The sequence below is a fragment of the Heterocephalus glaber genome, unplaced genomic scaffold (assembly GCF_053883595.1).
Source record: "Heterocephalus glaber isolate CG9 unplaced genomic scaffold, H.glaber_assembly_v1.0 deba00001613, whole genome shotgun sequence".
NCBI classification, from domain to species: Eukaryota; Metazoa; Chordata; class Mammalia; order Rodentia; family Bathyergidae; genus Heterocephalus; species Heterocephalus glaber.
In genome coordinates, this window is record NW_028258384.1 from 2,986,262 (window position 1) to 3,002,235 (window position 15,974).

General features: G+C 36.6%; 1 protein-coding gene and 1 pseudogene across 6 annotated transcripts in view; both read right to left on the bottom strand.

Moving 5' to 3' along the window:
* The window catches only part of Zdhhc15 (zDHHC palmitoyltransferase 15), a 195,447-nt gene that overhangs the window by 61,768 nt on the left and 117,705 nt on the right, over positions 1 to 15,974 (bottom strand). For 3 of the 6 annotated variants that reach the window (XM_021246496.2, XM_004867489.3, XM_004867488.3), the window contains one exon: positions 6,842 to 6,962. In XM_021246496.2, the coding sequence (XP_021102155.1) occupies positions 6,842 to 6,962 (121 nt within the window). Of the gene's footprint in view, positions 1 to 6,787; positions 6,963 to 15,974 lie in introns of all 6 variants that reach the window. The other 3 variants (XM_021246494.2, XM_021246495.2, XM_021246493.2) reach the window with 1 other exon arrangement.
* LOC147822454 (phospholipid-transporting ATPase IF pseudogene) lies at positions 13,615 to 15,938 on the bottom strand (annotated as a pseudogene).

A 15,974-nucleotide genomic window follows, 5' to 3' on the forward strand; every position in this document is an offset into this window, starting at 1 on the left:
TGTAGAGTGAAGTGTATTATGTTGGGAAAGGCCAAGTGCAAGACAGCAGAATTGCCTCTACTTAGGTAAATGGTAAGCCAAATCAATACTGTGTTCTTAGAGGGACTGCATAGATAAGTACCATCATCAAGAACTTAAAAGATGTTGACGTGATCATTTCTAACACATTCCCCATTCAACTAGCCTATTTGGCCTGTGTAGTAGACATACGTATCTTGGAGAATAGTCAGGTGGTAAGTCCAATTGTAGGTTCTGTACCAGGTATGGTTTTATTGCTTGAGTAAATTAGCATATTCCTTAGTACCTGGTATGCATCTATTGTTCTGGCAAATATCTTTATCTCCATCCCTATCCATTAGACCTACAAGAGGCAATTTGCTTTCTGCTACCTCAGGAGTATATCAACTTTTCAGTGCTATGTCACAATTTAGTTTGTAGGAAACTTGGATCATTTTTCTCTTCCAAAAGACATCATACTGGTCCATTATTTTGATGACATTATGCTGATTTGATCTAGTGAGCAAGAAGTAGCAATTATTCTAGACCCACTGGCAAAACATTTGTGTGGCACAGGATGAAAAATAAATCCAACAAAAATTCATGGGCTTTCTACTTTAGTGAAATTTTTAGCGGTCCAGTGATGTGGGATATGTTGAGATATTTCTTCTAAGGTGAAGGATACATCCTTGAATTGACCCCCTCATAAAACAAAAGAAGAGGCACAATGCCTAGTTGGACTTACTGGATTTTGAAGACAACATATTCCTCATTTGAGCATGGTACTCCTGTCATTTACTGAATGACCTGAAATCTGATAATTTTGAGTGGGGCCCAGAACAAGAGCAGGCTCTGTAACAGTCTAGGCTATTGCATAAACTGATTTGCTGCTTGGGCCATATGATCCAGCAGATACAAAAGTGTTTGAAATGTCAGAGCCTTTGGCAGACCTTCATAGGTGAATTGTAGAGAAGGTCTTTCATATGTCTGAGCAAAGTCTCCACAGATAACTATTCTTCTGAGAAACACTTCTGAGCCTTCTACTGGTTCTCAGTAGAGACTAAATGCTTAACCATGGTCCACCAAGCTACCATGTGACCTGACCTGCCCATCATGAACTGGGTGTTATCTTATCCACCAAACCAAATTTGGGCATGCACAGCAATGCTCCACAATCAGATGGAACTGGTATATATGGGAATCAGGCCTGAGCAGACTCTGAAAGTACAATAAGTTACATGAAGAAATAGTTCAATTGCACATTGCCTCCACTCCTTCTATACAACTAGTCTGTACTTAAAGCCTCATGAGGAGCTCACTATGATCATTTGACTGAGGGAGACAAGACTCAAGCCTGGCTTACAGAAGGTTCTGCATGATATGCAGGCAAAACTTGAAAGTAGATAGTATATTACCTTTCTGTGATATACCTAAAGGACCGTTGTGAAGGGAAATCCTTTCAATGGGTAGAACTTTGAGTAGTGTACCTGGTTGTTCACTGATTAGATGGAGAAATGGCCAGTCAAGTGATTATACATCAACTTATGGGCAGTGGCCACTGGTTAGGCTGATGGTTAGGACTTCAAAAGAAGATATTTAGAAAATTGGTGACAAGAAAATCTGGGGAAGAGATATATAGATAGACCTCTCTGAATGGGCAAAAAGCATGAAGATGTTGGTGTCTCATGTGAATGTGCACCAAAGTCTGATCACATGTCTTAATCCTTTGGCACTACTATAACACAATACCATAGCTTGAGTAGCTTCTGAACAATAAATTTACTTCTTACTCTTCTGAATGCTAGAATGTCCAAGGTCAAGGTATCAGCAGACTTGGTGCTTGTGAAGGTCTGTCTCATAAATAGCACCATCTTACTGTGTCCTTGCATGGTATGGTGCAAAGAGCAAGGACTTTTTATAAGGGTACTAATCCCATCAATGAGTACCCCCAACCTCAAGACCTAATAATTTTCCAGAGATCCACCTCTTAAAATCATTCACATTGGGGATTAAGATTTCAATGCATGAAATTGGGGTGGGAATACAAATGTTCAGACCATAGCACACATCAGAGAAAGATTTTAATAATCACGACTGTAGAAAGACCTTTTCTGTGGATACTAGTTATTCTCTTTCCCTAGCCAACCCTGTTACTGCCCAGTACTTTTGGACATGTAGCAGGAATGGAGGTCATCCATGGGCTCAGCAATGTGGCCTTCTATTCATCATGGCCAGCCTGGCTATAGCTATAGCTACAGCCCAGTATGCCAACATCAGAGAACACTGAGCTCCCAATGTGGAACCAATACCACATCTACTTGGTGTCAGGTTGATCACATTGGACTGTTTATATCATGGAAGAGATAGCATTGTTTTTACTAGAATTGAAAAATAGAATTTTGGATATAGATTTGTCTTTACTGCATGCAATATTTCTGCCAAAAGTACCAGGGTAGATTTAAAGAATGACTTGTCTACCATCATGGTATTCTACACAGCACTGCTTCTGATCAAGGAACACACTTCACAGTATGAAAAGTGAAGAAATGGGCCCACACTCATAGAACTTACTGGTCTTACCAAGTTTTCCACCACCCTGAAGCAGTTGGCTTAACAGAATGGTGCAATGGTCTTCTGAAGAGTCACTTACAGGCCCAGCTAGGTGGTAGGGCAGAGATAGGGTAAGGATCTTTAGAAGCCTGACTATACTCTGAATTAACATTCACTATATGATACTGTCTCTGATAGCCAGGATTCATGAATATAGGAATTAAAGGATAGAAATGAGACTAGTGCTAGTTATCATTATCACCCACTGACAAATTTTTTGCTTCTTGTTCCTGTGACTTTATTCTCTGTTGGCCTAAAGGCCTTATATACAGAGGGAAATGCTTCTACCAAAAGACTCAACAATTATTTCATTGACCTGCCACCCAGCCCTTTAGAGTTGCTCATGCCTCTAAATTAACAGGCCAAGAAACCATTTGCAATGTTGACTAGGATGATTGATCTTGACTATTAAGAGAATACTGGACTACTACTCCACAATGGAGGTAAGAGAGAGCAGGTCTGGAAAAAAAGAACTCCCTTAGGACATTTCTTAATATTGTTATGTCCCATGATTAGATGAATGGAAAAATACAACAATCAAATAATGGCACAGAATCTTCAGGAATGAAGAAGTAAAGAATAATGACCAGCTGTGGTATTTGTTGAATTCAAACAAATATAGAATGGATAGTGGAAAAAAAGTAATTATTAATGTCAGCTATGACCATGTGACCACTTGTAAAAATGGTGACTATAATTGTCATGGGTATTTCCTCCTTATTTTGTTATGAATATGTTTGTCTATATATCTGAAATCTTTGTTTTCTTCCTTGATTCCTTTATCATGTAACATAAAATGTATTGACTTTACATCACAGTGTGAATATTGTTAATTTTATATCATAGCATTTAAATATTCTTTAGAGATATCAAGGAGAAAAATAAACATCATTCAAGGACGTTAATACCCCTTTGGGATGGTGTTGTGGGTTGTACACAGGAAAGTTGTAACATGTTAGGGAGAGTTTCTTTAGCAGCATTTAAGATTTCACCGAGGGCCTACTGCATGTTAGCCAAAGACTTTTTTGAGCTACACCCTCATCTTTTCATTATGTATTTTTATCTGGGAGTTTAATCCATGGGGAAGGATTTACTACTGCCATTTTGTTTTATTTTACTAATAGATATGTAGGAGTATCTCACTGAGCTTTTTCTTCTTTTTTGGTGCTAAGGATTGTACCTAGGGCCTTGCATATGCTAGGAAGCACTCTACCGCTGAAATGCATCCTCAGTCCTTGTTACTGTTCTCACTGGAGATGGCATATGGCTTAAAGAGGTGTGTGTAGGTGCCAAGTTGACAAGTGGTGGACTTGTGCTGGTCTATTTTTTGTGTCAATTTAAATGAATCATGGGGTACCTAGATATTTGGATAAATATTATTTGTGGCTATCTCTTAAGGCTGTTTCTAGGTGAGATTAACATTTGAATCAGTAGACTGAGTAAAACAGATTGTCCTCTCCAATATGACTGGACATTCTCCAGTCCCTGTAGGACCTGAATGGAATAAAAATGCAAAGTGAGGGAGAATTTGCTCTGTCTGCCTGTCTACATAAGCTGTGACACCAGTTTTTCGTGCCCTTAGATTGGACCTTGGCCCTCCTGGTTCTCAGGCTTTTAGTCTCAAACTGGAGCTACATTACCAACTTTTCCTGGCTTTCTAGCTTTCAGATGGCAGATCATAGGACTTCTCAGCTTTCATAAATGTGCAAGCCAATTTCTCATAATAAGTTATAAAGTCACACACACATTCTATTGGTTTTATTTCTCTGGAGACCTCTGGTTAGTTCCTTTTCATCATTGAGGAAAATGATTAGTTACTTTTCTCTATCATGGGGGCTGCAAACAAATGCCTCAAGGGTCCAAGGAATAGTGAATATTAAATTAAGCAGTCATTTGGGGATTGTGTAGAATCTGAGAATTCATGCTCTTTCTAAAGAGGGCTTCCATTACTCAGCTCTAGCTAATTTTGTTATGTGCAAATGCACACTGTCGCCAAATTTTCTGAATTTCAGGAGAAGTCATAAATCTGGGTTTTTATGTGGAAATATTGTAATTGGTTTTGCTTTGTTTTTTGTTTTGGTACCGGGGATCGAACTTGGGTCCTTGCGCTTGCACAGCAGGTGGCGAAACCACTGAACTTAATCCCCGGCCAATATTGTAATTGTCAAAAACTCATAACAAATGAAGTTTTAAAAGACAAATTAGATGGATAAAGAAAAGTGGTATATATACACATTGGAAAACTATTCATGAAAAAGCATTAAATTCTGTCATTTTCAATAACCTGAATGGTACAGAGATCATTACATTAAGCCAAATAGGCTATGCATAGAAAGACAAGTACCACATGCTTATATGCAGAAGCTAAAAAAGTTGATTTCATAGAAGTAGAAAGTAGAATAGTGGTCAGGAATTGTAATGGGGAGAGAGATAGAGGGAAGTTGGATAAAATTAAATTACACAAGAGGAATAAGTTCTAGTTTTTATAACACAGAAGGGTGACCATACTTTAAAAATTTTATAAAGAACCAGAAGAGAAGAATTTGAAGGTTCCTAACACACACACAAAAGATAAATGTTTAAAGAATCAGAAATGCTAATTACCCACATTTGATATTACATATTATATACATGTATGGAAGAGTATCATACTGTATTTTATAAATATGTACAGTTATTTTATATCACTAAAGAGCCAAAGAGAGATCAAAGAAAATATCTCTCTGAGCCCAATTCACTCTATATACATTAAGTTGTATCCTTTGCTTTATCATATTATTTTGTTCATACTGTCTGAAATTATATAAATTCCTGTCTTCCTTTTTTTCATCAGAAATTAACCTCCAAGAAAGACCTTGCCTGTCTATTCAACTCTGTATTCCCAATGCTTGGAATAGAGCCTCACATGCATTAGCCACTTTGAAAAATTAGTATTATGGAAGTTTTCAAATGCACATTAAAGTAGAAGTCTCAGTATAATGAATCTTCCCGTACCATTACCTAGACTCAATAATTATTAACACTGTGCTGTTTTTGTATAATCTGTTTCTTCCATGGGCTTTTTACTTGAGCAATTACATAAAAATGTTTTAAAAATTGTAACTGCTTATTGCTGTTCTAAAATTCACAATATATCATTAATATTTTGTAATATCCATACAAATTAAAAATTTCCCAATTGTCACATGGTATCTTAATAAATATTTTAATACATGATGAACAAATGAATGTGAAATATCTGACAATATACTTTCCAAGCCTTGAAACATAATCTCATTAGAAATTTTAGGATGATTTGCTAGAAGAGCCTTGGTTTTCAAATTTTAAAAGTTGGAAAATTAGTTCAGTAAGGATTGTTCTACATGAAGATAATCTAAAAGTAAAACTCTATAGTGGACATTTACCCAAGAAAAATGAAAATATATTTTTGCATATATACTAGAATGTTCATAGTAGATTAACTCATACTAGCTAAGTGCTGGAAACAACTCATATATGTACCAGTCAGTGTATGGATAAACAAACTGTGGTATATTTATATAATAAAATAATACTCAGCAATGTATGAATGAATCTCAAAAACATTGTGCTGAATAAAAGAAGACTGACACAAGAGTACATTACTATATGGTTCCAATTATACAAAATTCCACAGACAGAAAAATTAATCTATAGTGAAAAACAATGAAAATAGTGATTATTTGTGTGGGAGAATTGACTGCAAAAAGGCATGACAGAATTTTCTCGTATAATGGTAATGTTTTTAGGGACTTTGGTTACACAGGTGTTTATATTTTTCAAAACACATGGAATTGTGTACAGTTAAGATTTGAGCACATTTTTGTATGGAACATTTACACCCAAAATAATTATAAAATATTGAGGTTGATGTGAATCGATGATATCTGCTATTTACCTTGAAATGCATCAGAAGCATAAGAAGGCTTAACTGAAGATGTATAAAGAGATGCTATATGGACAGATATATGATGAAGCAATATAAGATAAAGCAATATAATAGTGTTTGTAGAATCCAGTATTGGGTATTTCAGGTGCTCATAATTCTTCCAACTTTGATCTATGCTTGAAAATTTTTGTAATAAAGTGTTGAGAAAAATCTCACAGTGTTTTCAAAAGATGAGAGAAAACAGAGCCTACCCTAGCAATATGTATGACTTACTCTTTCTGAGTTTCTTGCTAAACTCCCTTCCAAGATGATTTTGGATGAACTGACCTCCGCTCCCGGTTCTTGTGTAAACTGGCAGCTTCTTTGCCATATCGAAGAGCATCTGCTTCTGGACTTCAGGTCTCTCTTCATTTTCATAGCGCTCCTTGTCTGTATAGGATAAGTGGAACTGGAAGCAGAAGTGATATGCAACACTTTATTTTCCAAGGTTCACAGAAAGGATTAAAAACATTAACTACTTAAATGAAAATATTTCTTACCTACTCTTGAAGCCCAGGTACCAATTTATCTTATAACTTTCTCTGGATTTCGCCTCAATATTCATGACTCCAGGAGGTATGTGGCATTATTTTATAAATAAAATAAAAATTAGAGAAAGTGTCTTGTCCAAGGTTGTACTCCATTAATTAATAAGTAGCAAAGCATGGCTCCAAATTCAATTCACCTGATTCCAAGACTCGCTGTCTTTCCATTGCTTTATACTATAATGAATGTCACAGACAGATGTATGACATACTGCTACCAGGATATTGTTGATGGCTAACTGTGCTTATGAAGTTGTAAGTGTTTTTTACAGGTGACATTGATGACACTTTTGGAGAAGCTGGATAAGACTGCTTATGATACTTCCTATTCAGATCTTGAAAATGAGTAGAAATTTGAATAGTCTCACTATGTATTTGAGAAATTTTTAGTCTGGCATGGAGTGTGTTACCATTTTAGTTCTATACTTTGTTAGTCTTGCAAAAGACATGCCATCAGTTTTCCAAAGTAATACATCTTTCTCTACTCTGGGCCAAAGGGTAGATAGAGGAGAAAAAAACCTAAGTATCTCTGGTCAGAATTTATGGGTTTAAGCCTCACTGCTGTTGCTTAAAAGGTACATAATCGCTTTTAAAAGTCCAACACTCTTACCCTAAGTTTCTTCATCTGTAAAATACAGGAAATAATATGTACTTCACAAGAAGTACTGGGTAATAATAAGTAATTAAAAGTCACACTTGGAAGCCTAATTTTTGGATTATTTAAAAATATTTGATAATCTCAATCTTTTAAATATTAATTCTACTTGGTGTATAATAGTACAATGATACTTAACACCTTCTCATGACTTCACTGACATTTTTATATCCTCTTTTGAATTACCTACTTAAGTCTTTTGTCCATTAAAAAATAATTGGATTGGCTGTCTCTTCTTGTATTGATTTGTAGAAATTCTTTATATATAGTGGATCCTATTCTTTTGTAGATTTTTTTTTTACCAGTTTGTGGGTTTTCTTTTTACTTCTTTATGTTACATTTTGATGGACAGAAGATTTTGGTGGGAGCATATAGTTATGCAACCACCTTGGAAAATTTTGGCATTATCTACTTAAGCTAAATATGTGTCTGCACAATGACCCAGCAATTTCATTCCTAGTTATATAACCAAGAAAAAACATATAATCTCAAAAGTCATGTACAAGAATGCTTATAAAAGTTTTAATTATAAGAGAAAAAATTGTAACAACACAAGTGTACTTCAGCAATAAAAAGGAAAAACTTACTGAAACATGCAGCAACATGGATGAATCTGAAAAATGCTATATTCAAAGAAGGCTTACTCAGAACAGAGCATATATGATTCCTTTTTTATGAGACTAAAAACAGGCAAAACTAATCTCCTGTGATGGTAGTTAAGATTAATGATTACCACTGACAGAAAATTGATTGGGAAAGGCTATAACAGAGATTTCTAAGAGGCTAAAAATGTTCAAAATCTTAACCTGGGTAGTGAATAGGAATATCTATCTATCATTTATCTATCTTTGAATATATATATATATGGAAAAAAATCTCATCAAATTGTACTCTTTACAACTTTATTCTGACTTTATTCTGGGAATAGAGTATATCTGTTATACCTCAATAAAATAGAAAACCAGATATATCAATAAAATATTTGAGATAATTTAAATATATCTCAGATTCAAAGTGGAAATATGTAAAATCAATCTCTTTTAAGAACCATGCCTAGTAGTGTGTTTTTATTGTATCATTTCATTTTTTTTTTACTGTCCAAACTTGTTTTTTATTGATATAGCTGAACTTTACAACATTGTCATAAAATACTATTATAAACAAAGCTTTTGGATAGAGAGGAAAAAATCAAATTTATATTAGCCAGGTTAAAGCATGCAAAAGAGCCAACGATGAAGACATTAAATTAATAATATAATGATCTCTAATCTACCCACTATAGCTTCTTTATAGTTGGGCAAAGAATTTAGTAAACATCACTTTGAAATTTGGTGAACAGACCAGATTTCTGATTTCTATCTATGACAGACCCTTTGTATTTACACTTTACTGGCCATGGCACAGCACATTTAGAGAAACTTGGTACTGGCATCAATTTACTACTCACATTGCAGTCAGTGAGGGGAAATTTGTTCTCCTAGTTTGCTCTGTGAACTTAAAACTCACTAATGAATTAACAATACAAATCACTGAGATACCAAAACTTCTTAATATTCACATTCACTTTTCCCATGAAAAGCTTTAAATATAACTCCAATAAAAAATTGAGTTCTCAAGGCAAACTTTCAGCATAATTTACAGAAGCAGATTTAAATAGAATTCAATAACCAATCTAATCCTAAAAAATACACTTAAGTAGAAGTGATCTCAGCGACTTCAACAACATGCTGAAATGCCATTAGGAGTCCCATGTGCGCAGGGACAACCCAGACAAAAAGAATGAAACTGTCTCTTTATTCACAAATTTTGACATGTTCATATTCAAACTAAGAGGAGAGGAGAAGGGTTCATGTTAATGTTTCCTGTTTCTTTGGAGTGGGTCTGAACTACTCCAGAGATTTCAGAGTGACTTCAGGGCTAGAGTGGCCATTTACAGGACAAACAGCCCTGAACTTGAGGAAAGGAGGTGAAATCACTCTACAAGTACTACTGCCCCTTTAGCAAGTAGATGAGTCCATTGTGGAGAGTCAGGATGCTCCTGAAGAGGCACTCCATGATCTGCTGATGTGGGTGGGGCTACATCTCCCTATAGCTCTTTCCAGCATTCTTTTTTTTTTTTATTAAATTCTTTTATTGGTACATTGTAGGTATACAACACAATTACATTTCTCATTGGGAATTGTACCTTTACATAATGCATCTTGGTTCTTATTTTTTCCCCATTCCTAGCCCTCCCTTCACCCCCTCCACCCTTCCCTATTTACAAAGACTTTATTTCCATTTTTTCCATTTCTCATCATTTTTCCTTTCCCTTCTTTCCGTTCCCCTGCCCCTCCCACTATCCCTACCCCTTTGGACCTTTTCTTCTTATTTTGCATTATCGATTATTCATTCTAATCATTGGTACATTTTAGGTATACAATATAATGACATTCATCATTGGAAATTTGCACCTTTACATAGTCTCTCTTGGTTCTTATTTTTCACCCTTGCCCAGCCCTCCTTTCAACCCCTCCATTCCTCCCTGTTTACAAAGATTTTTGTTCCTATTTTTCCATTTTCTCATATTAATCCCATTCCCTTCTATCCTTTCCCCTAGCCCTCCCACTTCCTTCCCCTTTGCCCCTTTTCTTCCTATTTCACATTACCTATTATACATTTAGTCCTTATTTACACTTTCAGTTTCTCACACCAGAGAAACTATTCAGAATTTATTCATGTGGGTCCTATTTATTTCACTTAAGAGTATCGCCTTAATGTGCATCCACTTAGCTATAAATGTCTCTAATTTCTCATTTTTTATGGCTGAGTAGTACACCATTTTATAAAAAACCCCCACATTTTCTTTATCCAGTCTCCAGTTGATGGGCATTTGGGGTGCTTCCAAGTTTTAGCTATTACAAACTGTGCTGCCATGAACATGGGCGCACATATATCACTGTGGTATGTTTCTTTAAATTCTTTGGGGAAGATCCCCAGCAGTGGAATAGCAGGGTCAAATGGCACTTCCAGTCCTAGTTCTTTGAGGTATCTCCATACTGATTTCCACAGTGCTTGCACCAGTCTACACTCCCACCAGCAGTGGAGCAGTGTTCCTCTTTCCCCACAGCCCCACCAGCATTTGTTATTGGTTGATTTCATGATAGCAGCCATTCTTTCTGGGGTGAAGTGGAATCTCAGCGTTGTTTTCATTTGCATCTCTCGAATGACCAGTGATGTTGAACATTTTTTCATGTATTTATTTGCTATTTCTACTTCTTTGCTGAGAAATGTCTGTTCATTTCAGATGCCCATTTTTGGATTGGGTCTTTAAATTTGGGAGGTCTGATCTTTTTAAGTTCTTTATAGATTTGAGATAGTAGACCTTTGTCTGAGGAAGAGCAGGTGAAGATATTTTCCCACATTGTGGGTTGTCTCTTCACACTGCTGGTGGTTTCTCTTGCTGTGCAGAAGCCTTTTAATAAGAAGAGATCCCACTGGTTGATTGTTTGTGCTAGTTCACGGGCAACTGAGATTTTTTGCATAAAATCTTTTCCTACACCCATGTGTTCAAGGGTTCTACCTAACCTCTGTTCCAACTGGTTCAGAGTTTCTATTTTAATATTTAGATCTTTAATCCATTTTGATTTTAGTTTAGTGCATGGTGAGAGATATAGGTCTAGTTTTAATCTTTGTCAAGTTGAAGCCCAATTTTTCCAGCACCATTTATTAAAGAGGCTATCATTCCTCCAGTGAGGGTGCTGGGCTCCTTTATCAAAGATGAGATGGCTGAGTGTGTCTGGCGTTGTTTCTTGTGGAGAGCAAAAGGTTGAAATAACCTTCAGAGACCTCTAAGTCTCTTGAGAACATAATGAATCCTGGATATGCAGCTGGCACAAAAACAAGGATGGTTACTTGTAACGAGAGTGGTTAAATAGAAAGAGTTCGAATGTCTGTAATGCAAGGGAACGTTATTCCCGGAGTTGTAAAGATACATTTGACCTTTTCCCTGGAAAATAATTAGTCGCCCGAATTATGTGCTGAGGAGGGGTTGGGGGTTGTGGAAAAGGTATATAAAGGGCAATAAAGTGGGAAGAGGGGTCTCTCCTCCACCTCTCTCTCTCCTTTTTCTTTTCCTGAGGTTTTGTTTTTCTTTCATCCTCTCCCCTCCTCTCAGGTACTGTTCGACTAGTGACGGCTGGCACCGTCACAGTTTCTGCATCTTCTAATCTGTTCCACTGGTCCTCAAGTCTGTTTCTTTGCAGTACCATGGTGTTTTTATCACAGTAGCTTTGTAGTATAGTTGCAGGTTGGGGATTGTGATAACATAGTTTTCAGAGAAGAGGTCTTTGATTTCTTTCATTACTTGATTCCTAGGTATTTTAGTTTTTTGGATGCTATTGTGAAAGGAATTAGTTGCCCTATTTCTCTCTCAGTGAGTCTGTCATTGGTGTAGAGGAAAGCTATTGATTTTTGTGTGTTGACCTTGTAACCAGCTACTTGACTGAATTTGGTTATTAAGTCTAGAAGACTTTTGGTGGAGTTCTTGGGGTCTTCTATATAGAGTATCATGTCATCTGCAAATAATGACAATTTGACTTCTTCATTTCCTATCTTTATTCCTTTTATTTCTTTCTCTTGTCTAATTGCCGTGGCTAATGTTTCCAGAACTCTATTGAACAAGAGTGGTGATAGTGGACATCCTTGTCTTGTTCCTGATTTTAGTGTGCAGGATTTCAGTTTTTGACCATTTAGTATGATACTGGCTGTTGGTTTTTCATAGATGGCTTCTATCAGTTTGAGGAAGAGACCACCTATTCCAATTTTTTGTAGGGTTTTTATCATAAATGTATGTTGGATTTTGTCAAATGCTTTTTCTGCGTCTACCGAGATAATCCTATGGTTTTTGTCCTTGGCTCTATTGATATAGTGTATAACATTGATTGATTTTCGTATATTGAACCATCCCTGCATCCCTGGGATGAATCCCACTTGATTAGGGTGTATGAACTTCTTGATGATCTTCTGCATTCTGTTTGCCAATATCTTACTAAGGATTTTTGCATCTATGTTCATTAGTGAGATTGGCCTATACTTCTCTTTTTCAGTTGGGTCTTTCTCTGCTTTGGGGATCAAGGTGATGCTTGCTTCCAGGAATGAATTTGGGAGTATTGCTTCCCTTTCCATTTCATTGAAGAGTTTAAACAGTAGTGGCAGCAGTTCCTCTCTAAATGTCTTGTAGAATTCAGCAGTGAAGCCATTAGGGCCCGGGCTTTTCTTAGGTGATAAGTTTTTAATTACATTTTCAATTTCACTGGTCGATATTGGGTTGTTCAGAATTTCTAGGTCTTCTTCGTTCAACTTTGGCAATTCATATGTATCTAGGAATCTGTCCATTTCTTCTGTGTTGTCCATCTTATTGGCATGTAGATTCTGGAAGTAGGTATTGATGATCCTCTGGATTTCTGCTGGGTCTGTTGTAATTTCAGCCTTTTCATTCCTAATTGCATGGATTTGGGCCTTTTCTTTCCTTTTTCTGACAAGGTTGGCTAAGGGTTTGTCAATTTTGTTGATTCTTTCAAAGAACCAACTCTTGGCCTCATTGAATTTTTGTATTGTTCTCTTAGTCTCCATTGCATTGATTTCTCCTCTGATCTTTATAATTTCCTCCCTTGTATGAGCTTTGGGGTTGTCTTGCTCTTCTTTTTCTAGAAGCTTAAGGTTCAGCATCAGGTTGTTTAATTGGGCTTGTTCCATTTTCCTAATATGCATATTCACTGCTATGAATTTCCCTCGCAAGACTGCTTTCATTGTGTCCCATAGATTCCAATATGTTGTACTGTCATTGTCATTTAATTGAAGGAACTGTCTGATTTCTTCTTTAATTTCCTCTGTGACCCATTGGTTATTCAGAAGTGTGTTGTTCAATTTCCACATGTTTATGAAATTTTTCTAGTGTCTTTTGCTATGATCTCCAATTTCATCCCACTATGGTCTGATAATATACAGGGGATAACTTCAATTCCTTTGCACTTACTTGAACATGTTCTATGTGTGAGTATGTGGCTTATTTTTGAGAATGACCCATAGGCAGCTGAGAAGAATATGTATTCTGATTTTGTAGGGTGGAAGACACTGTAAACATCTGTTAAGTTCATTTGTTCAAGAGTTTGATTGAGTTCTAGTATTTCATTACTTATTTTTTGTCTAGTTGATCTATCTATTTGTGACAGTGGAGTGCTGAGGTCCCCCACTACAATTGTATTAGTGCATATATGACTTTCTCAGCATTCTTCTAACAGATGCACACACTGCTTCTCCTTCTGGGAAACAGCACATGAAGTCCAAGCACTTGACATTTGAATTTGTTTCAGTAAGCTGTGCCTTTTCAGTACTTGTAGGATGGAGCTGTTGGTCAAATACCTTCTTCACAACGTCAAGAAATAGACAAGTAGCAACCATACGGGTTATGGCATACCAAGTAGAACCACTTGATAGGAGCTGAATAAATACAAAGTACATATTCTGGGAGCTCAAGAATGGCCAGAGAATCCCACTATAAAATAAAGAAAATATAAAATAAAATATAATACATCCCCAGGTAACACGATGGTTGATCCAAGTCTGAAAATGAGTTTCCAAAGCTATCTTTGCTGTGACTGTAATAACCATGACTGTGAAGACCAAAGTGCCAAATGTCCAGTTTCCAAACATCTGGCCATTTCCATGCAGAGATATATCTATCTTTCCCCATCAGAAATTAGGATCCAAAAAAGAAAATAAAGGCATGACTGACACCCAGGACAGTCCAATAAAGAAATGTTTTAATGCTTAAGAGATGGTTTTTACTAATATCCCAGTAGAGAGTAGGCTTGTTCTGTAATACATGAGCATCTATATGCTGTTCCAAAAGACTATATATCAGAACAGGTAGGGAAGTAAAACAAATATTGTACAAAGTCAGGTACATGCTGTCATACAGTGTTTGTTGAGAAAACAGTAGAACTGATATAAAAACTGGGGTGAGATAAAGCACACATTCTTATAAAAAACTGTACAAGGGTAGCTATACTGATATAATAAAAATGACTATGAACAAAAAGTAGTTTGGGGAGGAATTTAAATCTAGCTATTGCACAGTCACTCTTGCAGCCTGTCTTCCTTCTTTATCCATGATTCCTATGCCAACATGTGCTACTTGTATCATGCTTACATCATTAGCACCATCACCAACAGCCAATGTTATAAGTTTCTCAGGCGAGATTTTTATCAGTCTTATTACTTTTGCTTTCTGCAGTGGTGCCATATGACAGCATAATACAGCTGAACAATTTCTGCAAACTTCCATAAATAGCTTTTCATGCTCCCTGAGTGCAAGAGATAGGCTGGTCCCATTCAGCCCATGCTGAATCACATGATCTTCTGTAATTCTTCTGGCAAGCTGCAACTGTTCAGCATATTCGTTGTCTGATTTCTGGTTAATAAGTGCAAGGATGTTCATAGTTCTATGAAAATGTCCACAAGATAAACTCACACTAACAGCAGCTTCATGTTTGTCTACTGTAAGTATCCATACTTTGATACCAGCCATTCTCAGTGCTTCAACAGTTTCTCGAACTTTATCTTGCAGTCTGTCTTCTACTGCTGTAACCCCAAATAAAATCAGGTCTTTCTCTATGAACTGGAAGACTTCAGCCAATTTCTCTTCTCGTTGCTGCAAGGCAGTCCTGGCTTCAAAAAGGCGTCTGTCTATCTCTTCATACTCTTTAGGTGTAAACTGTCTATAGGCTATACACAGAGTTCTTAGCCCTTTCAAAGCAAATTTGTCTACATGAATTCTATTTTTCTCTATTTCTCCATCTATACAGTTAGGAAGAATTGATGATTCTGCTCCTTTAGCAAATAAAAGCTTCTCACCTGAATATGCTTGAACAATTACACTCATTCTCCTACCATCTGAATCAAATTCCAGAACATGAAGCAGTTTGTACCGTTCCAGTTTTCCAAGTATTTTAATTTCCATAATTTCTTCAGAACTGCCAATAAATACAATACCAATTCTTGCAGCAGCTTCCACTAGCGCCTTTTCACCTGGGGAAGATGCATAGTTCTCTAGTTGGAAGGATGCCAGGCTGGACTGCCAGGGACCATAACCAATGCCATCACTTTGAACACTGCTGATCTGCACAGCATGTGTCACTTTGATGGGGTGGGTCAAGACTCAGCTGCTGGTGGACCCAGC